The sequence below is a fragment of the Oncorhynchus mykiss genome, chromosome 5, assembly GCF_057628025.1.
Source record: "Oncorhynchus mykiss isolate SJ-2025 chromosome 5, ASM5762802v1, whole genome shotgun sequence".
Classification (NCBI taxonomy): domain Eukaryota; kingdom Metazoa; phylum Chordata; class Actinopteri; order Salmoniformes; family Salmonidae; genus Oncorhynchus; species Oncorhynchus mykiss.
This window is the reverse complement of record NC_143026.1, coordinates 49685286-49711954: the sequence shown is the minus strand read 5'-3', so window position 1 is coordinate 49711954 and position 26669 is coordinate 49685286. Positions and strand designations below refer to the sequence as shown.

General features: G+C 45.5%; 1 protein-coding gene across 5 annotated transcripts in view; it reads left to right on the top strand.

The window, feature by feature from the left end:
• Positions 1-26669, top strand: part of col27a1a (collagen, type XXVII, alpha 1a) — a 292008-nt gene that overhangs the window by 235231 nt on the left and 30108 nt on the right. For 4 of the 5 annotated variants that reach the window (XM_090235098.1, XM_036977752.2, XM_090235100.1 and 1 more), the window contains 5 exons: positions 2795-2848; positions 14649-14702; positions 14981-15034; positions 21912-22019; positions 26432-26539. In XM_090235098.1, coding sequence (XP_090091224.1) covers positions 2795-2848; positions 14649-14702; positions 14981-15034; positions 21912-22019; positions 26432-26539 — 378 coding nt within the window. The remainder of the gene's footprint in view (positions 1-2794; positions 2849-14648; positions 14703-14980; positions 15035-21911; positions 22020-26431; positions 26540-26669) is intronic. The other variant, XM_090235099.1, reaches the window with a different exon arrangement.

The following is a 26669-nucleotide window of genomic DNA, read 5'->3' as shown; positions in this document are numbered from 1 at the left end:
GCCTTGCGGAGGGAATAGCTGCACTGTTTGTATTCGGTCATGTTACCAGACACCTTGCCCTGATTAAAAGCAGTGGTTCGCGCTTTCAGTTTCACGCGAATGCTGTCATCAATCCACGGTTTCTGGTTAGGGAATGTTTTAATCGTTGCTATGGGAACGACATCTTCAACGCATGTTCTAATGAACTCGCACACCGAATCAGCGTATTCGTCAATGTTGTTGTCTGACGCAATACGAAACATGTCCCAGTCCACGTGATGGAAGCAGTCTTGGAGTGTGGAGTCAGCTTGGTCGGACCAGCGTTGGACAGACCTCAGCGTGGGAGCCTCTTGTTTTAGTTTCTGTCTGTAGGCAGGGATCAACAAAATGGAGTCGTGGTCAGCTTTTCCGAAAGGGGGGCGGGGCAGGGCCTTATATGCGTCGCGGAAGTTAGAGTAACAATGATCCAAGGTCTTTCCACCCCTGGTTGCGCAATCGATATGCTGATAAAATTTAGGGAGTCTTGTTTTCAGATTAGCTTTGTTAAAATCCCCAGCTACAATGAATGCAGCCTCCGGATAAATGGTTTCCAGTTTGCAAAGAGTCAAATAAAGTTCATTCAGAGCCATCGATGTGTCTGCTTGGGGGGGATATATACGGCTGTGATTATAATCGAAGAGAATTATCTTGGTAGATAATGCGGTCTACATTTGATTGTGAGGAATTCTAAATCAGGTGAACAGAAGGATTTGAGTTCCTGTATGTTTCTTTCATCACACCATGTCACGTTAGCCATAAGGCATACGCCCCCGCCCCTCTTCTTACCAGAAAGATGTTTGTTTCTGTCTGCGCGATGCGTGGAGAAACCCGTTTGCTGCACCGCCTCGGATAGCGTCTCTGCAGTGAGCCACGTTTCCGTGAAGCAAAGAACGTTACAGTCTCTGATGTCCCTCTGGAATGCTACCCTTGCTCGGATTTCATCAACCTTGTTGTCAAGAGACTGGACATTGGCAAGAAGAATGCTAGGGAGTGGTACCCGGTGTGCCCGTCTCCGGAGTCTGACCAGAAGACCGCCTCGTTTCCCTCTTTTTCGGAGTCGTTTTTTTGGGTCGCTGCATGGGATCCGCTCCGTTGTCCTGTTTGTATGGCAGAACACAGGATCCGCGTTGCGAAAAACATATTCTTGGTCGTACTGATGGTGAGTTGACGCTGATCTTATATTCAGTAGTTCTTCTCGACTGTATGTAATGAAACCTAAGATGACCTGGGGTACTAATGTAAGAAATAACACGTAAAAAAACAAAAAACTGCATAGTTTCCTAGGAACGCAAAGCGAGGCGACCATCTCTGTCGGCGCCGGAAGTTCGTTTAGCCTCCAACACTCTACTCAGCAAATTGGATGCAGTCTATCCCAGTGCCATCTGTTTTGTCACCAACGCCCCATATATTACCCACCACTGTGACCTGTATGCTCTCGTTGGCTGGCCCTCACTTCATATTCATCGCCAAACCCACTGGCTCCAGGTCATCTATAAGTCTTTGCTAGGTAAAGCCCCACCTTAGCTCACTGGCCACCATAGCAGCACCCACCCGTAGCACACGCTCAAGCAGGTATATTTCAATGGTTACCCCCAAAGCCTATTCCTCCTTTGTCCGCCTTTCCTTCCAGTTCTCTGCTGCCAAAATCACTGAAGCTGGAGACTCATATCTCCCTCACTAACTTTAAGCATCAGCTTTCAGAGCAGCTCACAGATCACTGCATCTGTACATAGCCCATCTGTAAATAGCCCATCCAACTACCTCATCCCCATATTGTTATTTAACATTTGTTTTGCTCCTTTTCACCCCAGTATCTCTACTTGCACATTGATCTTCTGCACATCTATCACTCCAGTGTTTAATTGCTAAATTGTAATTATTTCGCCTATATGGCCTATTTGCTTACCTCTCTAATTTTACCTCATTTGCACACACTCTATATAGATTTTTTTCCTAACTCTGTGTTGTTTGTGTCGCACTGCTTTGCTTTATCTTGGCCGGGTCGCAGTTGTACATGAGAACTTGTTCTCAACTGGCCTACCGGGTTAAATAAAGGTGAAATAAAAAAGGTTTACAGAACCCATCTGCTACTCTCTTACTTAGTCTAACAAAGGGAAATCAACTTACATGTTATTGTTTGAAGAAAAGGTCACACTTAAAAAGCACTTGAACACAATCATGTCCGACCCATGTCCGACCCATGAGCACATTAATGCCCCAATGGCCACGCTCCCCTGGTATGACACCTCTGATGAAGTGTGCTTAATGCTACCTTTGAAGTTTGACTGAGTTGCAATCCGCCCCCAAATAATACGTCTTCAGTTATTGATATCAGATCAGGTATAGTTTAAAACTAGCTGGTTAAAATATTTTTTAAATCTAAGAAGTGGGGGTGTTGTTTTTATCTACAGTTTTATCTTGTGATTTTATGCTGTGTTAAAATGAAGTGATTCTGAATGTCTATCCCAGCTTTATTTACTAAACATGGCATTAACATTGATGATAGCAAATAATTGTATCTGTCTGAGCTATTTAGCACTCGGCTAGTTTGTTCTGCCTTTGCTTGTCATGTGCCTTACTGGTTGGGTGCTGCTAGAGGCTCTGTGGTCTCCCAGCAGTTTTTAGAACAGTATGGTGAAGTAATACTATAGTGCAACCGGTTGCACCACATTACAGGCATACCAACTATACAGTACTCTCCTCATGCATGTCTTTTTGTATTACTGTCCTGTTGCATATGTTTTAATATAGCTGACAATGTTTTACTGTTCCTAAGGGGCAACAAGGTGTGGACGGAGGGAGAGGCAAACCTGGAGCCCCTGGACAACCTGTGAGTGTGGATCTGTTGAAGCTATGATTTACACATCAATATGTATTTACATTTTACATTGCAAACAAGGGATTGTGCACCCAAGCATGCCTGCAAATCATTGGCATTAATGAGCCAAATCAGTCATAACTGTACTGTACAGAAATGCATTGTGCAACAAGGAGTATAGAATATACAGCATGAATACACCATAAAAACCTATATTCTTAAAAACAAACGGTTTTATAGATTTTTACATTGTGACTGCGCAGGCACCAAAAAAATATTTCTCAGTTGTACAAAAAAAAAAAAATCAACCTACCCCCGAGCCCAAATGTGCTTGGACCAACACACCATAGAGCCACCAACACAGAGAATAGTGAGGCGCTGGATTTACGAGGCAGACTCTATGCTGCGCGATTGCTTTGAGAATATTGATTGGAATATTCAATAGATTCATCCACCCAGGACTCATTAATCAACATTGACAAATATACTGTACATCGTCAGTCACAGGCTTCATTAGGAAATGTGTTGATGATGACCCACAAGAACAATCCGGACATACCCCAAACAAAACCCCTGAATGAACGGAGATAACCGTACAATGCTGAGAGCTCGTACTGCAGCAGAACGAACCCTGATGACTTGGTGGGGCACAACGCATAATCCATTGGGGACGCAAAAAGACTATAGAGATTCAAACTTGAATTGATGTTCGACAACTGACTACAGACTATTACAGACTAAAAAGGCAAATCCAGCTGTGCAGTGCCCACTGACGCTTCCCTCCCAGACAAGCTTAACACATTCTATGATTGCTTCAAGGCAGTCTCGCTGCTCCGGATGACCGGGTGCTTTCGCTCTACGAGTCATATGTGAGGAAAACTCTCAAAAGAGTGAATACTTACAAAACCGCCGGCCCAGATGGCATCCCTGGCCGCGTCCCCAGAGTGAAGTCTTCTCTGACATCTCTCAACCTGTCCATTTCCCAGGCTGTAGTCCCCACCTGCTTTAAGGAGACCAACATCACCACCACTCTTGTCAAGAGGGCACAACAGCGTCTCTACTTCATAAGGTGGCTGAAGAAATTTCCCATGCCGCCCCAGGTCCTCTCCAAATACTACCACTACACCATCGAGAGCGTCCTGAATGGTTGCATCCGTCCGGGAATTGCTCCGTTCATGACTGCAAAGTCCTCCAGCGGGTGGTGAACGTCACCGGGACCGTGCTCCCACCCATCCAGTGCATATACTTGAAACAGGTCCTGAGGAAGGCAGGCAGCATCATCAAGGACCCCAAACACCCCATCAACAAGCTGTTCTCTCCTTTACCATCAGGCAGACGGAGTCGGAGCATGAGGTCTGATACCAACAGGTTCAGAGACTATTTCTATTTCCAAGACTTCCAACTGCTGAACACTTGAACTGGACTGACCACCTGCTCTGATTCTCCGCACCTTAGCACACACTCACACAAGCATACACACACACATACAGTTGAAGTGCGAAGTTTACAAACACTTTTTCGACCACTCCACACATTTCTTGTTAACAAACTATAGTTTTGGCAAGTCGGTTAGGACAAAAGTAATTTTTCCAATAATTGTTTACTGACAGATTATTTCACTTAGAATTCACTGTATCACAATTCCAGTGGGTCAGAAGTTCACATACACTAAGTTGACTGTGCCTTTTATACAGCTTGGAAAATTCCAGAAAATGATGTCATGGCTTTATAAGCTTATGATAGGCTAAATGATATAATTTGAGTCAATTGGAGGTGTACCTGTGGATGTATTATAAGGCCTACCTTCAAACGCAGTGCCTCTATGCTTGACATCACAGGAAAATCTAAAGAAATCACCCAAGACCTCAGAAAAAAAATTGTAGACCTCCACAAGTCTGGTTCATCCTTGGGAGCAATTTCCAAACCCCTGAAGGCACCATGTTCACCTGTACAAACAATTGCATGCAAGTATAAACACCATGGGACCACCAGCCATCATACCTCTCAGGAAGGAGATGCGTTCTGTTTCCTGGAGATTAATGGACTTTGCTGTGAAAAGTGCAAATCAATCATAGAACAACAACATAGGACCTTGTGAAGATGCTGGAGGAAACAGGTACAAAGGTATCTATATCCACAGTAAAGCGAGTCCTATATCGACATAACCTGAAAGGCCGCTCAGCAAGGAAGAAGCCACTGCTCCAAAACCGCCATAAAAAAAGCCAGACTACGGTTTGCAACTGCACATGGCGACAAGATCATACTTTTTCGAGAAATGTCCTCTTGTCTGAAGAAACAAAAATAGAACTGTTTTGCCATAATGACCATCGTTATGTTTGGAGGAAAAAGGTGGTGGCATGCAAGCCGAAGAACACCATCCCAACCGTGAAGCACGGGGGTGGCAGCATCATGTTGTCGGGATGCTTTGCTGCAGGAGGGTCTGGTGCACTTCACAAAATAGATGGCATCATGAGGGAGGAAAATGATGTAGATATATTGAAGCAACATCTCAAGACATCAGTCTTGGGTCTTCTAAATTGACATGGGTCTTCCAAATGGACAATGACCCCAAGCATACTTCCAAAGTTGTGGCAAAATGGCTGAAGGACAACAAAGTCAAGGTATTGGAGTGGCCATCACAAAGCCTTGTTCTCAATCCCATAGAAAATTTGTGGGCAAAACTGAAAAAGTGTGTGCGAGCAAGGAGGCTTACAAACCTGCCTTCGTTACACCAGCTCTGTCTGGAGGACCTAGCCAAAACTCACCCAACTTATTGTCGGAAGCTTGTGGAAGGCTACCTGAAAATTTGATCCAAGTTAAACAATTTAAAGGCAATGCTACCAAATACTAATTGGGTGTATGTAAACTTCTGACCCACTGGGAATGTGATGAAAGAAATAAAAGTTGAAGTAAATCATTCTCTAAACTGAGGTGTATGTAAACTTCCAAATTCAACTGTATACATTCATGCTTAACCGCTGCTACCAGACTCTTCCCCAATACACTTGTAAATATTGGACTATAAATTGTGCATTCCTGTAATTTCCTAATGCTAAGATGTATTATTATATTCTTTTGTCATTTAGTTTACAGTGCCTTGCGAAAGTATTCGGCCCCCTTGAACTTTGCGACCTTTTGCCACATTTCAGGCTTCAAACATAAAGATATAAAACTGTATTTTTTTTGTGAAGAATCAACAACAAGTGGGACACAATCATGAAGTGGAACGACATTTATTGGATATTTCAAACTTTTTTAACAAATCAAAAACTGAAAAATTGGGCGTGCAAAATTATTCAGCCCCTTTACTTTCAGTGCAGCAAACTCTCTCCAGAAGTTCAGTGAGGATCTCTGAATGATCCAATGTTGACCTAAATAACTAATGATGATAAATACAATCCACCTGTGTGTAATCAAGTCTCCGTATAAATGCACCTGCACTGTGATAGTCTCAGAGGTCCGTTAAAAGCGCAGAGAGCATCATGAAGAACAAGGAACACACCAGGCAGGTCCGAGATACTGCTGTGAAGAAGTTTAAAGCCGGATTTGGATACAAAAAGATTTCCCAAGCTTTAAACATCCCAAGGAGCACTGTGCAAGCGATAATATTGAAATGGAAGGAGTATCAGACCACTGCAAATCTACCAAGACCTGGCCGTCCCTCTAAACTTTCAGCTCATACAAGGAGAAGACTGATCAGAGATGCAGCCAAGAGGCCCATGATCACTGCAGCCAAGAGGCCCCCAGGGCAATTTAACTCATCCCAGAGGCTGCTCCTCGCAGCCAGCGGAGAAGACATAATCGGAGTGGACTTCTAGTCCGACTCAGGAGGAATGCACACCATCCACCACTTCCGACTATATTACTTGCTAATGTTCTGTCCCTGGACATTAAAGTAGATGAGCTCAGGGCGAGGATCTACTTCTAGATCGACATCAGGGACTGTAACATACTCTGTTTCACAAAATCATGGCTCTCTCCGTCCATACAGCCAGTTGAGTTCTCAGAACATCGCGCAGAAAGGAATAAAGAACTTTCCGGGAAGAAGAAAGGGGTATTGTATGTTTCATGATTAACTACTCATGGTGTGATGTGATAACGTACAGGAACTCAAGTCCTTTTGCTCACCCGACTTAGAATACCTCACAACCAAATGTAGACCGTATTACAGCCCAAGATAATTCTCTTTGGTTATTGTCACAGCTATGTACATTTCCACTCAAGCCGATACCACTATGGCCCTCTAGGAACTACACTGGACTTTATGCAAACTGGAAACCACGTATCCTGAGGCCGCATTTATTGTAGTTGGGGATTTTAACAAAGCAGATTTGAGGAAAACACTATCAAAGTTCTATCAACACATTGCCTGTACTACTCGCGCATCAAAAACTCTCGACCATTGTCACTCCCCCTTCTGGGATGGCTACAAGGCCCTCCCCGCCCTCCCCGCCCTCCCGTTGGCAAATCAGATCACGACTCCATCCTGCTCCTCCCTTCATATAGGCAGAAACTCAAACAGGAATTACCCGTGCTAAGGTATGTTCAACGCTGGTCTGACCAATCGGAATCCATGCTTCAAGTTTGATTTGATCATGTGGACTGGGATCTGTTCTGGGTTACCTGTGAGAATAACAATGACGATGGACACAGTGACTGAGTACATCAGGAAGTGTATAGGTGAGGTTGTTCCTACTGTGACTATTAAAACCTACCCAAACCATAAAACATGGATAGATGGCAGCATTCGCACAAAACTGAAAGCATGAACCACCGTATTTAACCAATCAAAGTGCCTGGGAAAATGGTTGAATACAAACATTGTAGTTATTCCCTCCATCAGGCAAACAAACAGGCAAAACGTCAGTACAGAGACAAAGTGGACTCGCAATTCAACAGCTCAGACACGAGATGTATGTGGCAGGGGCTACAGACAATCACGGAAATATCAGCCACGTCGCGGACACCGGCATCTTACTCCCAGACAAGCTAAACACCTTCGCCCGCTTTGAGGATAACATAGTGCCACCGATGCGGCCCGCTCCCAAGGACTGTGGGCTCTCATTCTCCGTGGCCGACGTGAGTAAGACATTTAAACGCGTTAGCCCTCGCAAGGCTGCCAGCCCAGACGGCATTCCTAGCCGCATCCTACACGGGGGCCCCCCAAGGCTGCATGCTCAGCCCCCTCTTGTACGCCCTGTTCACCCATAACTGTGTGGCCATGCACATCTCCAACTCAGTCATCAAGGTTACAGACAGCACAACAGTAGTAGGCCTGATTACCAGCATTGATGACGCAGCTTACAGGTAGGAGGTAAGAGCCCTGGCGGAGTTGTGCCAGGAAAACAACCTCTCCCTCAATGTCAACAAAACTAATGAGCTGATCGTGGACTTCAGGAGACAGCAGGGGGAGCACCCCCCTATCCACATCAATGGGACCGCAGTGGAGAAGGTGAAAATGGAAAATCTGAAATGGTCCACCCTTACAGACAGTGTTGTGAAGAACGCGCAACAGCACCTCTTCAAACTCAGGAGGCCGAAGAAACTTGGCTTGGCCCCTAAGACCGTCTTTTACAGATGCACAATTGAAAGCATTCTGTCTGGCTATTTCACAGCCTGGTACGCCCTCAACCGCAGGGCTCCTCAGAGGGTGGTCCGATCTGCCCAACGCATCACCGGGGGCACACTGCCTGCCCTCCAGGACACTTACAGCACCCGATGTCAAGGGAAGGCCAAAAAGATCATCAAGGACCCAAGCCACGACCTGTTCATCCTGCTATCATCCAAAACAGAAAGCGAGATCAGTACAGGTGCATCAAAGCTGGGACCGAGAGACAGAAAAACAGCTTCTATCTCAAGATCATCAGACTTAAATAGCCATCACTAGCCAGCTGGCTACCACCCGGTTCCTCAAACCTGCATGTTAGAGAGTGCTGCCCTATGTACATAGACATGGAATCACTGGTCACATGAATAATGGAACACTAGTCACTTTAAACATACTGCTTTACTCATTTCATATGTATATACTGTATTCTACTGTATTTTAGTTAATGCCATTCCAAAGTTGCTCATCCTAATATTTATATATTTTTTAATTCCATTATTCTACTTTGAGAATTGTGTGTATTGTTCTGAACTGTTAGATACTACTGCATTGTTGGAGCTAGGAACACGAGTATTTCGCTACACCCGCAATAACATTGGATAAATATGTGTACAGTATGTGACAAATAAAATTTGATTTGATTTGACTGTTGTTCTCCAAATGTCTTGCTAGACACCTTCAATTTATTGTTCACTCTGTTCCTATTTCCAAATGGTCAAATTTCCAAACCAGGAAGGTCAAAATAGATTCTATATAAATAAAAGGTCTTTGAAACTGTTATTGATTCAAATAAAATGAAATACAATTTTATTTGTCACATGCACCTTAACCTGTTACGATCTACTAGGTGTGGTGGTTGGAATCAGGCGCAGAGAGCAGGGTTCAGTCGTATCTTCACATTTATTCCCCAGCGCAACAAAAACAGTCACGCCAACACACAGGGCGTAAAATAAGTTGCCAGTCAAAAACAACAGGACTAAACAGTCCGGAGAATAAATACAGGAAAAAATCACACCATCAAAACACAGAGTAACAAAAACAAGCCCGCACAAATACCCAGCGGGCCTAGTGCCCCTAAATACCCTACAAACAAATCCTAATACAAAACAGGTGTACCCAATTAACCAATAACCCAAAACAAACGGAAAGGGAATCGATGGCAGCTAATAGGCCGGCGACGACGACCGCCGAGCACCGCCCGAACAGGAAGAGGCACCATCCTCGGCGAGGTTCGTGACAGTACCCCCCCCTGACGCGCGGCCCCTGCAGCGCGCCGACCCCGGCCTCGAGGACGACCCGGAGGACGAGGCGCAGGGCGATCCGGGTGGAGGCGATGGAAATCCCTCAAGAGGGAAGGATCTAAAATGTCCCTCCCCGGTACCCAGCACCTCTCCTCCGGACCGTACCCCTCCCAGTCCACGAGGTACTGCAGGCCCCTCACCCGGCGTCTCGAGTCCAGAATAGCTCGTACTGTGTACGCCGGGGACCCCTCGGTGTCCAGAGGGGGTGGAGGGACCTCCGGTACCTCACAGTCTTGTAGGGGACCAGCTACCACCGGCCTGAGGAGAGACACATGAAACGAGGGGTTAATACGATAATAAGAGGGAAGTTGCAATCTATAACACACCTCGTTTATCCTCCTCAGGACTTTAAATGGCCCAACACACTGCGGCCCCAGCTTCCGGCAGGGCAGGCGGAGGGGCAGGTTTCGGGTCGAGAGCCAGACCCTGTCCCCTGGTGCGAACACCGGGGCCTCACTGCGGTGGCGGTCAGCGTCTCTCTTCTGCCGTTCACTGGCCTGCCTGAGAGAATCCTGGACTGCCCGCCAGGTCTCTCTAGAGCGCTGTACCCACTCCTCCACCGCAGGAGCCTCGGTCTGACTCTGATGCCATGGAGCCAGGACCGGCTGGTAGCCCAGTACACATTCGAATGGCGACATCTTTGTGGACGAATGCCGAAGAGAATTCTGGGCTAACTCTGCCCACGGGACGTACCTCGCCCATTCTCCTGGCCGGTCCTGGCAATACGACCTCAGAAACCTGCCCACTTCCTGGTTTACTCTCTCCACCTGCCCATTACTTTCGGGGTGATAACCAGAGGTAAGGCTGACCGAGATCCCCAGACGCTCCATAAACGCCTTCCAAACCCGAGATGTGAACTGGGGACCCCGATCGGAGACGATATCCTCTGGGACCCCATAGTGCCGGAAGACGTGGGTAAAAAGAGCCTCTGCAGTCTGTAGGGCCGTAGGGAGACCAGGCAATGGGAGGAGACGGCAGGACTTAGAGAACCGATCCACAACGACCAAAACGGTAGTGTTCCCCTGAGATGGGGGAAGATCAGTAAGGAAATCTACCGAGAGATGGGACCATGGCCGTTGTGGAACCGGGAGGGGCTGTAACTTCCCTCTAGGAAGGTGCCTAGGAGCCTTACTCTGGGCGCATACCGAACAGGAAGATACATAGAGCCTCACATCCCTAGCTAAGGTGGGCCACCAGTATTTCCCTCTAAGACCCCGCACTGTCCTATCGATCCCCGGATGACCCGCAGACGGTAGTGTGTGAGCCCACCGAATCAACTTATCACGGACACCAAGCGGTACGTAACTTCTACCAGTCGGACACTGTGCAGGCGCAGGTTCAACCCTCAACGCCCGCTCGATGTCCGCGTCCACCTCCCATACCACTGGGGCCACCAGCCGAGAAGCTGGGAGGATGGGAGTGGGTTCGATAGACCGGTCCTCGGTGTCATAGAGACGGGACAGCGCGTCGGCCTTAGTGTTGAGGGAACCTGGTCTGTAAGAGATCGTAAATCTAAAACGTGTAAAGAACATGGCCCACCTAGCCTGACGCGGATTCAGTCTCCTCGCTGCTCGAATATACTCCAGATTACGGTGATCAGTCCAGATGAGAAAAGGGTGTTTAGCCCCCTCTAGCCAGTGTCTCCACACCTTCAGGGCCTTTACCATAGCTAGTAACTCCCGGTCCCCCACATCATAGTTCCGCTCTGCCGGACCCAGCTTCTTCGAAAAGAAAGCGCAGGGACGGAGCTTCGGTGGCGTGCCCGAGCGCTGAGACAGCACGGCTCCAACCCCAGCCTCGGACGCATCCACCTCCACTATGAATGCTAACGAAGGGTCCGGATGCGCCAACACGGGAGCCCCAGTGAACAGTGCCTTCAACTGGTTGAAGGCTCCATCAGCCTCTGCTGACCACCGCAAACGCACCGGCCCCCCCTTCAGCAGTGAGGTAATGGGCGCCGCTACTTGGCCAAAACCCCGGATAAACCTCCGGTAGTAATTGGCAAACCCTAAAAACCGCTGCACCTCCTTTACCGTGGTCGGAGTCGGCCAATTACGCACGGCGTTAACGCGGTCACAGTCCATCATCATCCCCGAGCTGGAAATGCGATAACCCAAGAAGGAAACGGCTGGTTTGGAGAACACACATTTCTCAGCCTTGACGTATAGGTCATGCTCCAGCAGTCGCCCAAGAACCTTGCGCACCAGGGAAACATGCGCGGCGCGTGTGGCAGAATAAATCAAGATGTCATCAATATAGACTACCACACCCTGCCCGTGCAAGTCCCTGAGAATCTCATCTACAAAGGATTGAAAGACGGCTGGAGCATTTTTCAACCCATACGGCATGACGAGGTACTCATAGTGGCCTGATGTGGTACTAAACGCTGTTTTCCACTCGTCTCCTCCCCGAATACGCACCAGATTATACGCGCTCCTGAGGTCCAGTTTTCTGAAGAAACGCGCTCCGTGGAATGATTCCACCGCCGTAGCGATGAGAGGTAGCGGATAACTAAAACCCACTGTGATCGAATTGAGACCTCGATAATCAATGCACGGACGCAGACCTCCCTCCTTTTTCCTCACAAAAAAAAAACTCGAGGAGACGGGTGACATGGAGGGCCGAATGTACCTCTGTCTCAGAGCTTCCGTGACATATGTTTCCATAGCCAGCGTCTCCTCCTGTGACAGTGGGTACACATGACTCCGGGGAAGTGCAGCGTTCTCCAGGAGGTTTATCACGCAATCCCACCGTCGATGGGGTGGTAATTTGGTCGCCTTCTTCTTACTAAAAGCGATAGCCAAATCGGCATATTCTGGGGGAATGCGCACGGTGGAAACCTGGTCTGGACTCTCCACCGTCGTGGCACCGATGGAAACTCCTATACACCTCTCTGAACACTCGTCTGACCACCCCTTAAGAGCCCCCTGTTTCCAGGAAATAAGGGGATTGTGAATAGCCAGCCAGGGAACCCCCAACACCACCGGAAACCCAGGTGAATCAATAAGGTAGAAACTGATCCTCTCCCTATGATTCCCCTGCGTTACCATGTCCAGCGGAATCGTGGCCTCCCTGACCAGCCCTGACCCTAGCGGTCGGCTATCTAAGGAGTGCACGGGGACAGGTGGGTCTATCTGCACTAACGGAATACCCAATTTGCGGGCGAGTCCACGATCCATAAAACTCACAGCTGCGCCTGAATCGACTAGCGCCTTATGCTGAAGAGAGGGGAAAAATGCAGGGAAAAAAATTTACAAAAACATGTGACCAACAGGGAGCTCTGGGTGAGTTTGGTGCTTACTCACCTGGGGTGGCCGAGGAGCGTTCTGCCGACCATCTCGACTCCCAGAAGGACTCCTCCAACACCGGTCCGAAGTGTGTCCTCTCCGTCCACAATAGGAGCAGGAGGAGCCCCCTCTGATCCCCCTAGATGCAGCTCCTCCCAACTCCATCGGAGTGGGAGTGGGAGAGCTGGAAGGTGGAATTAACAGGACCCCTTCTGAACGCCCGCGGGCAGCTAGCAGGTTGTCCAATCGAATAGACATGTCTATTAGTTCATCCAGGGAGAGAGTTGTGTCCCTGCAAGCCAGCTCCCGGCGGACGTCCTCCCGGAGACTACACCGGTAATGGTCCATCAGGGCCCTGTCATTCCACCCAGCACCAGCAGCTAGGGTCCTAAACTCCAACGCGAAGTCCTGCGCGCTCCTCGTCTCCTGTCTGAGGTGGAACAGTCGCTCACCCGCCGCTTTACCCTCTGGTGGATGATCGAACACTGCTCGGAAACGGCGGGTGAACTCCAGGTAGTTGTCCCGAGCCGAGTCTGGACTGTTCCAGACTGCGTTAGCCCAATCCAGGGCCCTGCCCGTTAAACAGGAGATGAGGAGGCTCACACTCTCCTCACCCGAGGGAGCCGGACGCACAGTAGCCAGGTAGAGCTCCAGCTGGAGCAAAAATCCCCGGCACCCAGCAGCCGCTCCATCGTACTCCCTCGGGGGGGAGAGACGTAGTGCGCCGGACCCAGAGGACGACGTAGGTGGAGTAGGTGGTGTCGGCAGTGGGGGAGCTGGGGTAGACGTCGGGAGACCACTCCTCTCCCATCGTTCCATCCTCTCCATCATCTGGTCCATCGCGGTACCAATCCGATGGAGGACAGCTGTGTGGTGATGAACGCGCTCCTCCATAGTGGGGAGAGGAGTGGTCGCTGCTCCTGCTGACTCCATTTCGAAGGTGCGGGCTTCTGTTACGATCTACTAGGTGTGGTGGTTGGAATCAGGCGCAGAGAGCAGGGTTCAGTCGTATCTTCACATTTATTCCCCAGCGCAATAAAAACAGTCACGCCAATACACACGGCGTAAAATAAGTTGCCAGTCAAAAACAACAGGACTAAACAGTCCGGAGAATAAATACAGGAAAAAATCACACCATCAAAACACAGAGTAACAAAAACAAGCCCGCACAAATACCCAGCGGGCCTAGTGCCCCTAAATACCCTACAAACAAATCCTAATACAAAACAGGTGTACCCAATTAACCAATAACCCAAAACAAACGGAAAGGGAATCGATGGCAGCTAATAGGCCGGCGACGACGACCGCCGAGCACCGCCCGAACAGGAAGAGGCACCATCCTCGGCGAGGTTCGTGACATAACCAACAACGCGGTTTAGAAAATATTGACAAAATACACTAAAGTATAAAAAGTAACACAATAGAATAATAATAATGAATGGGTACCGGTAGCGAGGCAATGTTTAGGAGTACAGGTTTAGTCGAGGTCATTTACTTGTGTTAGCGTTAGAACTATAAATATACTATATTCATTGGTCCTCTTAATAATGGTATACTTGTTGCTGTTCATCAAGTCTGCCTATCCTTTATCTGATGTTCACTGATCTGACATCTAGGGACATCCAGGACCTCATGCACAACACGGACCCAAAGGATCCAAAGGAGATCAAGTAAGGATGTTAAACATTATCATCATATTTGTTGCACCACCTAAACATTGCATAGTCTTGGTGTTTGGGCGTGTCTGTGAACATGTTACTGAACTGTGCAGATAGTGCACATTTATCCACTTATGACCCTGATGCCTAACTATACACAACTCATACATGAGCATTAGCCATTCTCATGCCATTTTGACAGGGCCTTTTGCCATTTCTATGTGAATTTAGTGTTTTTTTCTGTTTTTCTCTCTCACTCTCTCTTTCGCTCTATTTCATTGTCTGTTTAGGGTCAGAAAGGCAAACTAGGTCAGAGAGGAGAATCTGGAAGCAGAGGATCGCTGGTAAGGAGTAGATTTCTCTCTGGTCCTGTCTCTAGTCCACGACTGATTATGTTATCAGCGTTTTGTTTAGTCTACATTTCAGTCTTCATATATCACAGCATGCTGGATTTTGGGGAAATGCTTGGACATGACCTCATATTTTCTAAAGGTTTTCATGGCTGATCTTCAAAACTTGAGTGGTACAAAAACAGCATAGATAGAACTGCCATAGTTTGCTAACGTTCAAATCAGATTTGGATGTGCATCTCATCTTGATTTAAATTGCACTCTTTGTCAGATGTCACTTAATGCAGCATCAGCTTTTTAAAAACCTAAACCAACTCATGAGCAGGTTTCAGAAGATATAAATCATAATGGATCAAGCAATATAAGCCACAATCTTTACACATAAGCATATTATTATAAAACATTAATTCACCATACCGTCACTATTTAGCCTACTTTGACATAGGCCTAATATAAAATACATTTTGAAAGACTTGGAACCTACAAAGGCTTACTGTAGATTCAATCAGTTCAGCGTTAACCCGTGATAACTGACACCTACATAGCAGATTTTAATTTAGGCGATATGTCAGAGGTGTAACTGCGTTGGAGCTGTGAAATTGGTGAGTGGCAGCACTTGTGGCCATTTCCATTAAGCCACACCGATCCCACTCAAATTAGAAGTTCAGAACAAGAAAGTGTAAGGTACAGTGAGGGAAAAAAGTATTTGATCCCCTGCTGATTTTGTACGTTTGCCCATTGACAAAGAAATTATCAGTCTATAATTTTAATGGTAGATTTATTTAAACAGTGAGAGACAGAATAACAACAAAAAAATCCAGAAAAACCCATGTCAAAAATGAGGGAAATAAGTATTTGACCCCTCTGCAAAACATGACTTAGTACTTGGTGGCAAAACCCTTTTTGGCAATCACAGAGGTCAGACATTTCTTGAAGTTGGCCACCAGGTTTGCGCACATCTCAGGAGGAATTCTGTCCCACTCCTCTTTACAGATCTTCTCCAAGTCATTAAGGTTTCGAGGCTGACGTTAGGCAACTCGAATCTTCAGCTCCCTCCACATATTTTCTCTGGGATTAAGGTCTGGAGACTGGCTAAGGCCACTCCAGGACCTTAATGTGCTTCTTCTTGAGCCACTCCTTTGTTGCCTTGGCCGTGTGTTTTGGGTCATTGTCATCCTGGAATACAAATCCACGACCCATTTTCAATGCCCTAGCTGAGGGAAGGAGGTTCTCACCCAAGATTTGACGGTACATGGCCCCGTCCATCGTCCCTTTGATGCGGTGAAGTTGTCCTGTCCCCTTAGCAGAAAAACACCCCTAAAGCATAATGTTTCCACCTCCATGTTTGACGGTGGGGATGGTGTTCTTGGGGTCATAGGCAGCATTCCTCCACCTCAAAACACGACGAGTTGAGTTGATGCCGAAGAGCTCCATTTTGGTCTCATCTGACCACAGCACTTTCACCCAGTTGTCCTCTGAATCATTCAGATGTTCATTGGCAAACTTCAGACGGGCATGTATATGTGCTTTCTTGAGCAGGGGGACCTTGCGGGCGCTGCAGGATTTCAGTCCTTCACGGCGTAGTGTGTTACCAATTGTTTTCTTGGTGACTATGGTTCCAGCTGCCTTGAGATCATTGACAAGATCCTCCCGTGTAGTTCTGGGCTGATTCCTCACCGTTCTTATGATCATTGCAACTCCACGAGGTGAGATCTTGCATGGAACCCCAGGCCGAGGGAGGTTGACAGTTCTTTTGTGGTTCTTCCATTTCTGATTGATTGATTGCTTCTGTGGACAGGTGTCTTTTATACAGGTAACAATACAGGTAACAAACTCCCTTTAAGAGTGTGCTCCTAATTTCAGCTCGTTACCTGTATAAAAGACACCTGGGAGCCAGAAATCTTTCTGATTGAGAGGGGGTCAAATACTTATTTCCCTCAGTAAAATGCAAATGAATTTATAGCATTTTTGACATGCGTTTTTCTGGATTTTTTTGTTGTTATTCTGGCTCTCACTGTTCAAATAAACCAACCATTAAAATTATAGACTGATCATTTCTTTGTCAGTGGGCAAATGTACAAAATCAGCAGGGGATCAAATACTTTTTTCCCTCACTGTATATAGAAATAATGATAATCAAATATAAAATCATTAAACAAAAACATTTTGATTTCTATCAGCCCCTATTGAGTTGTAGATTACAGTGCCTTGCAAAAGTATTGTAACGTTCGCCGTCCTCTTCATCTGAGGAGGATGAAGGATCGGAGGACCAATGCGCAGAACACTAAAACAAAAATAATAAAGAGAATGACACGAAACAAAACTGGTGAAGACACAAAACAGAAAACAATCACCCACACCACACAGGTGGGAAAAGGCTACCTAAGTATGATTCTCAATCAGAGACAACAAACGACACCTGCCTCTGATTGAGAACCATACCAGGCCAAAAACAAAACCACAACATAGAAAAACAAACATAGACTACCCACCCAACTCACGCCCTGACCATAAAACAAAGACATAACAAAAGAACTAAGGTCAGAACTTGACCGTACCCCCCGGTTACACCGGTTCTGAAAGGCCCCAGAGTCTGCAACACTACTAAGCAAGGGGCACCACTAAGCAAGCGGCACTATGAAGACCAAAGAGGTCTCCAAGCAGGTCAGGGACAAAGTTGTGGAGAAGTACAGATCAGGGTTGTGTTATAAAAAATCCATTATTAAAAAAGAAGAATATGGCACCACCACAAACCTGCCAAGAGAGGTTCGCCCACCAAACCTCACGGACCATGCAAGGAGTGCATTAATCAGAGGCAAAAAAGAGGCCAAAGATAACCCTGAAGGAGCTGCAAGGCTCCACAGCGGAGATTGGAGTATCTGTCCATAGGACCACTTTAAGCTGTACACTCCACAGAGCTGGGCTTTACGGAAGAGTGGCCAGAAAAAAAGCCATTGCTTAAAGAAAAAAATAAGCAACACGTTTGGTGTTCGCTAAAAGGGATGTGGGAGACTCCCCAAACATATGGAAGAAGGTACTCTGGTCAGAAGAGACTAAAATGTAGCTTTTTGGCCATCAAGGAAAACACTATGTCTGGCGCAAACTCAACACCTCTCATCACCCCGAGAACCCCCTCCCCACAGTGAAGCATGGTGGTGGCAGCATTATGCTGTTGGGATGTTTTTCATCGGCAGGGACTTAGAAACTGGTCAGAATTGAAGGAATGATGGATGGGGCTAAATACAAGGAAATTCTTGAAGGAAACCTGTTTCAGTCTTTCAGAGATTTGAGACTGGGACGGAGGTTCACCTTCCAGCAGGACAGTGACTTACTGCTAAAGCAACACTCCAGTGGTTTAAGGGGAACATTTAAATGTCTTGGAATGGCCTAGTCAAAGCCCTCAATCCAATTGAGAATCTGTGGTTTGACTTAAAGATTGCTGTACACCAGCGGAACCCATCCAACTTGAAGGAGCTGGAGCAGTTTAGCCTTGAAGAATGGGCAAAAATCCCAGTGGCTAGATGTGCCAAGCTTATAGAGACATACCCCTAGAGACTTGCAGCTGTAATTGCTGCAAAAGGTGGCGCTACAAAGTATTGACTTTGGGGGGTGCATAGTTTTGTAGTCATGCACGCTCAAGTTTTCAGTTTTTTTGTCTTATTTCTTGTTTGTTTCATAATAAAAATATTTTGCATCTTCAAAGTGGTAGGCATGTTGTGTAAATTAAATGATACAAATCCCCCAAAAGGCAACAAAATAAGAAAAATGCCAAGGGGGGTGAATACTTTAGCAAGCCACTGTACATCTCACATTCCAGTGTTCAAACTTGCAGACAAGGCTGCACGGTATTTCTACTAATGTGACTAGCAAATGGCAATCTCCGCTTTAGGTGTAATGCCGAGATGTTGTTTTGACAGCTATAATGCAGTTCCGGCTAGCGCGTGTTAGCTAGCGCGAATCTGATTGAATCTAGCCCTTAGTCTTATATTCGGCTGTGCCATAACATTCCATTTTGGTTACAGATTTTCTTGATAATCAACTCTAAATAAAGCAAAGTCAGCTAAATACGGTAGCTTACCTGTCCACCTTCACGCCGCATTTTCCCATTTGCCCATAATTGAGGGATTTCATTCCTAAACACTATGTCCACAATTTGTGTTTTTTCATCAGAAATGAATACCTTTTATGTTGTTATGTTTATTTTTACTGTTCTCTGATTTTTCATTCATAGATTTTAGATATACAGTTGAAGTCGGAAGTTTACATACACTTAGGTTAGAGTCATTAAAACTCATTTTTCAACCACTCCACAAATTTCTTGTTAATTAACAAACTATAGTTTTGGCAAGTCTGTTAGGACATCTACTTTGTGCATGACACAAGTCATTTTTCCAACAATTGTTTACAGACAGATTATTTCACTTATAATTCATTGTTTCACAATTACAGTGGGTCAGAAGTTTACATACACTAAGTTGACTGTGCCTTTAACTTCTCTAGGGTCTGTGGGACGCTACTGTCCCACCTGGCCAACATCCAGTGAAATTGCTGCCGCCAAATTCAAAAACAGAAATACTCATTATAAAAATTCATGAAACATACTAGTGTTATACATGGGCTTAAAAATAAACTTCTTGTTAATCCAACCACTGTGTCAGATTTCAAAAATACTTCACGGCGAAAGCAAACCATGTGATCTGAGAACAGCGCCCAGCAGACAAATCATTACAAACAGTAACCAGCCAAGTAGACGAGTAGCAAAAGTCAGAAATAGCGATAAAATTAATCACTTACATTTGATGATCTTCATATGGTTACACTCACAAGACTCCCAGTTACCCAATAAATGTTTGTTTTGTTCGATAATGTCCCTCTTTATGTCCAAAAACCTCAGTGTTGTTGGTGCGTTTTGTTCAATATTCCATTGGAACAAAGCGCGGTCACAAAAGACAGACGAAGATTTTTCTACCCTAATATTTCAACCGGACAACCGGACAAAAGCTTTGTCAATAGATAAGGAAAAACAAGAATGGTGCACTCCCCGTCGTGCGCTGGCTTCATGTCTGGAAATTTCCACTGTCCACTACTTGAATGTTATGTTTCTCCATACTTTTTCAGAGTTAAAGCCTGAAACAATGCCATAAGACTGGCCACATGTTGTAGAAGGCATAGAGATTGTTAACTGCGTCATAAGTATTTGTATGGTGTATAGGATTCAATGGAAAAACAGGCATTTCAAAATAAAGGTGCTTCTTGGATGGATTTTCCTCAGGTTTTCGCCTGCCGTATCGGATATTAAATATACTCACAGACATTATTTTAACAGTTTCGGAAACGTTAGAGTGTTTTCTATCCAAATCTACCAATTAAATGCATATCCTAGCTTCTGTACCTGAGTAGCAGGCAGTTTACTTTGGACACGCTTTTCATCCAAAATTTCAAATGCTGCCCCCTACCCTAGTTGGGTTAAGGTACCACGTTCATCTGTACAAACAATAGTACGCAAGTATAAACACCATGGGACCACGCAGCCATCAGACCACTCAGGAAGGAGATGAACGTACTTTGGTGCGAAAAGTGCAAATCAATCCCAGAACAACAGCAAATGACCATGTGAATGACCAAACCGGTACAAAAGTACCTATATCCACAGTAAAACGAGTCCTATATCGACATGACCTGAAAGGCCGCTCAGCAACGAAGAAGCCACTGCTCCAAAACCACCATAAATATGTCAGACTACAGTTTACAACTGTACATGGAGATAAAGATGGTACTTTTTGGAGAAATGTCCACTAGTCTGATGAAACAAAAATATAACTGTTTGGCCATAATGACCATCGTTATGTTTAGAGGAAAAACGGGGAGGATTGCAAGCCGAAGAACAGCATCCCAACCGTGAAGCACAAGGGGTGGCATCATCATGTTGTGGGGGTGCTTTGCTGCAGGAGGGACTGGTGCACATCACAGAATTAGATGGCATCATGAGACAGGAAAAAAATGTGGATATACTGAAGCAACATCTCAAGACATCAGCCAGAAAGTTAAAGCTTAATCGCAAATGGGTCTTCCAAATGGACAATGACCCCAAGCATACTTCCAAAGTTGTGGAAAAATGGCTTAAGAACAACAAAGTCAAGGTATTGGAGTGGCCATCACAAAGCCCAGATCTCAATCCTATAGAAAATGTGTGGGCAGAACTGAAAAAGTGTGTGTGTGCAAGGAGGCCTAGAAACCTGACTCCGTTACACCAGCTCTGTCAGGAGGAATGGGCCAAAATTCACTCAACTTATTGTGGGAAGCTTGTGGAAGGCTACCTGAAATGTTTGACCCAAGTTAAACAATTTAAAGGCAATGCTACCAAATACTAATTGAGTGTATGTAAACTTCTGACCCACTGGGAAAATGATGAAAGAAATAAAGCTGAAATAAATAATTCTCTCTAATATTATTCAGACATTTCACATTCTTAAAATAAAGTGATGATCCTAACTGACCTAAAACAGGACATTTTTACTAGGATTAAATGTCAGGAATTGTGAAAAACTGAGAAAGTGATTTTGGCTAAGGTGTATGTAAACTTCTGACTTCAACTGTATATAGCACAGCCACACAACCGATATATCCGTTCGTATCATGCATATTTTACATTTTTTTTATATTATTTTTAATATGGACTTCACACATGTTTAATTTGTACAGTTCTTTATTAAAAATAAAAAAAAATCACATTTGACTGTACAAAACCTTGCAGTGCTGTACTTAACCTGGTTACATTAATAGTTGGCCATACTTTCACACATTTGGTGCTGATGGCTCTTTCTCCTTTTTCTCTATCCTTCTTGCTTATTTTGTCTTTCTTCTTCCTCAGGGTGTGGTTGGTCTCCATGGCCCGAGAGGCATGGTGGGGCGAGAGGGGCTGGAGGGCGTGCCAGGCGTAGACGGAGTCTCAGGGAAGGATGGGTCCAAAGGCATGCCAGTGAGTAGAGCGTGTGGAGAGAGAGTTTCGGACAGTAATTGTGGTCAGTAGTTGTGTGCTCAATAGTTGTGTGGTTGTGGTCAGTAGTTGTGAGGTTTAGTAGTTTTGTGGTCACTATTTGTGTGGTTGTGGTCAGTAGTTGTGTGGTTAGAAGTTGTGGTCAGGAGTTGTTGTCAGTAGTTGTGTGGTCAGTTGCTGTGCGGTTGTGGCAAGTAGATGTCTTTCTCAGTAGTCATGTGGTCAATAATTGTGTTGTGTGATCAGTTGGTGTGTGGTTGTTGTCAGTAATTGTCTTTCTCAGTAGTTGTGTGGTCAGTAGTTGTGTTATTGTGGTCAATAGTTGTGTGGTTAAGGTCAGTAGTTGTGGTTAGGTGTTGTGTTGTGTTCAGTAGTTGTATGGTTCAGTAGTTTTGTGGTAAGTAGGTTTAGTCAGTAGTTGTGTGGTCAGTTGTGTGGTTGTGGTGAGTAGTTGTCTTTCTCAATAGTTGTGTGGTCAGTAGTTGTGTGATCAGTTGGTGTGTGGTTGTTGTCAGTAGTTGTGTGCTCAGTAGCTGTGGTCAGTAGGTGTGTTGTGGTCAGTAGCTGTGGTCAGGTGTTGTGGTCAGTAGTTGTATGGTTTAGTAGTTTTGTGGTAATTAGGTTTAGTCAGTAGTTGTGTGGTTAGTTTTGTGGTTGTGGAGGTTAGTTGTCTTTCTCAGTAGTTGTGTGGTTGTTGTCAGTAGTTTTGTGGTCAGTAGGTATGTTGTGGTCAGTAGGTGTGTGGTTCAGTAGTTTTGTGTTAGTAGGTTTAGTCAGTAGTTGTGTGGTTATCAAAATCAAATCAAATTTTATTGGTCACATACACATGGTTATGTGATGTTAATGCCAGTGTAGCAAAATGCATGTGCAGTGCAGTAATATCTAAACAATAATCTAACATTTCCACAACAACTACCTAATAGACACAAATCTAAAGGGATGGAATAAGAATATGTACTTTCAAATATATGGAATACCGATGGCTGAGCGGCATAGGCAAGATGCAATAGATGTTATAAGATACAGTATATACATATGAGATGAGTAATGTAAGATATGTAAACATTATTAAAGTCGCATTATTTAAAGTGACTGGTGATCAATGTTTTAAAGTGGCCAATGATTTGAGTCTGTATGTAGGCAGTATCTCTGTGTTAGTGATGGCTGTTCAACAGTCTGATGTCCTTGAGATAGTAGCTGTTTTTCAGTCTCTCGGTCCCAGCTTTGATGCAACTGTTTTGACCTCGCCTCCTGGATGGTAGCGGGATGAACAGGCAGTGGCTCGGGTGGTTGTTGTCCTTGATGATCTTTTTGGCCTTCCTGTGACATTGGGTGCTGTAGGTGTCTTGGAGGGCAGATAGTTTGCCCCCAGTGATGAGTTGTGCAGACCGCACCACCCTCTGGAGAGCCTTGTGGATGAGGGCGGTGCAGTTGTCATACCAGGCAGTGATACAGCACAACAGGATGCTCTCAATTGTGCATCTGTAAAAGTTTGTCAGGGTTTTAGGTGACAAGACACATTTCTTCAGCCTGTGCAGTCGTATGTGTATACTAACTGCCTGTGTATATTGGTTTCTAGCTTCCCTGAAAAGTTGCATATCACGGGGGCTGTTCGATGCTAATGCAGAACTCCATAGGATGTTTTTGTGTTGGTTAAGGGCAGTCAGGTCTGGGGAGAACCAAGGGCTATATCTGCTCCTGGTTCTAAATTTCTTGAATGGGGCATGCTTATTTAAGATGGTGAAGAAGCCATTTAAAAAAAATAACCAGGCATCCTCTACTGACGGGATGAGATCAATATCCTTCCAGGATACCCCGGCCAGGTCGATTAGAAAGGCCTGCTCACTGAAGTGTTTCAGGGAGCGTTTGACAGTGATGAGTGGGGTTCGTTTGACCGCTGACCCATTACGGATGCAGGCAATGAGGCAGTGATCACTGAGATCTTGATCAGAGGTGTATTTAGAGGGCAAGTTGAGCATATCATTAGTAAAGATTGAAAACAGTTCTACCTGGAATATGTTTGAGAGACTTCCATTAAAGATCACCCTCTGTGTTCCATAATATAGCAGGGGGTGTAAAGCCAAAACACATACGTTTTTCCATCAGCAGACTATGATGGATAATGTCAAAAGCCGCATTGTCTAACAAAACAGCTCCCATAATCTTTTTATCGTAGTTGTCTCTCAGCCAATCATCAGCCATTTGTGTAAGTGCTGTGCTTGTCGAATGTCCTTCCCTATAAGCGTGCTGAAAGTCTGTTGTCAATTTGTTTACTGTAAAATAGCATTGTATCTGGTCAAACACCATTTTCTTTCAGAAGTTATCCAAAGGGTTGGTTACAGGCAGATTGGTCAGCTATTTCAGTCAGCCAGTAGATAGGGCTTTACTATTCTTGGACAGTGGAATTATCCAACACAAAAAAATTAATGCATCATGCAACAATTTCTCAGATTTTGCTGAGTTACAGTTCATATAAGGAAATCAGTCAATTGAAATAAATACATTAGGCCCTAATTTATGGATTTCCCATGACTGGGCAAGGGCGAAGCCAGTGGTGGGCCTGGGAGGGCATAGGCCCACCTTCTTGGGAGCCAGGCTGACCCACTGGGAAGCCAGGCCCAGCCAATCGGAATGAGTTTTTCCCCCCAAAAGGGCTTTATTACAGAGAAAAAACCCTCTGCACCCCCCTTTTTGCGCATATGGAACATTTCTGCAATCTTTTATTTCAGCTCATGAAACATGGGATCAGCACTTTACATGTTGCGTTTATATTTTTTGTTCAGTGTAATTTTGCTACACTCCAGGTCTGAGGGCACACACTTTCTAGTAGGCTTAGATTGAAAATATGGCAAATATGAATGGCAATATCGTCTGCTATTATCCTCAGTTGTTGTCAGACTTCAGTGTTTTGTCGGACGAGCTAAATGCCTTTTATGCTCGCTTCAAGGCACGCATTACACTGAACCATGCATTAGAGCACCAGCTGTTCCGGACAACTGTATGATCACGCTCTCCCTAGCCGATGTAAGAACTTTAAACAGGTTAACAATGATAAGGCCTTGGGGACAGACAGATTACCAAGATGCATACTCAGAGCATGTGCTGACCAGTTGGCAAGTATCTTCACTGACATTTTCAACCTCCTCCTGACTCAATCTGTAATCCCCACGTTTCAAGCAGACCACCGTAGTACCTGTGCCCAAGAATGCTAACATAACCTGTCTAAATTACTATTGCCCTGTAGCACTCACATCTGTAGCCATGAAACGCTTTTAAAGGCTGGTCATGGCTCACATCAACACCACCATCCCAGACAACCTGGACCCACTCAAATTTGCATACCGCCCCACAGATCCACAGATGACACAATCTCTCTGGCACTCCAAAATGCCCTTTCACATCTGGACAAAAGGAAAATCAGCTTTCAACACCATAGTGCCCACAAAGCTCATCACTAAGCTAAGGACCCTGGGACTAAACACCTCCCTCTGCAACTCGATTCTGGACTTCCTGAGGGGCCACCCACAGGTGGTAAGGGTAGGCAACACCACATCTGTATAGCTGATCCTCAACACAGGGGCCCCTCAGGGGTGCGTGCTTAGTCTTAGACTGCATGGCCAAGAACGACTCCAACACCATCATTAGGTTTGCTGACGACACAACAGTTGAGCCAGCCTATAGGGAGGAGGTCAGAGACCTGGCAGTGTAGTGCCAGGACAACAACCTCTCCCTCAATGTGAGCAAGACAAAGGAGATGATCATGGACTACTGGAAAAGGAGTCAAACAGGCCCCCATTAACATCGACGGGGCTGTAGTGGAGCGGGTCGAGAGTGTTCCTTAGTGTCCACATCACCAACAAACTATCATGGTCCAAACACACCAAGACAGTCATGAAGAGGGCACAACAGCACTTTTCCCCCCAAAGGAGACTGAAAAGATTTGGCATGGGTCCCCAGATCGTCAAATAGTTCTACAGCTGCACCATCGACAGCATCCTGACTGTTAGCTTCACCGCCTGGTATGGTAACTGCTCGGCATCCCACCGTAAGGCGCTACAGAGGGTAGTGCACACGGCCCAGTACATCGCTGGGGCCAAGCTTCCTGCCATCCAGGACCGATACAGTAGGCGGTGTCAGAGGAAAGTCCGTAAAATTGTCAGAGACTCCAGTCACCCAAGTTATAGACAGTTTTCTCTGCTACCGCATGGCAAGGCCGTTATTGTAAATAAGATTTTGTTCTTAACCGACTTGCCAACTTAAATAAAAGTTAAATATAAAAAAGCTGGGGCTCATGCTTCTCATTCTTCACAATAAGAATACCCAATGAATAATAATGATAAACAGGACAATACAGTACAAAAAAATAGACTCTCTCTCTCTCTCTCTCTCTGTAGGGCGAGCATGGTGACGATGGTGAGTTCGGTCTCCCTGGCAAAGCTGGTTACCGTGGAAAAGTCGGCGGGCTGGGACTGCCGGGCGATATGGGAACCGTCGGACCAAAGGTACTGTAAGAGAGATGGAAATTGTGTAGTTGAGTATGGAGGAAGGGTTTTCATCAGGGTGTAAACATAGGCCAAGGATAATTGAATGACAATTCCAATTCAATAATTGTAAAATCGTCATTAAATCCTT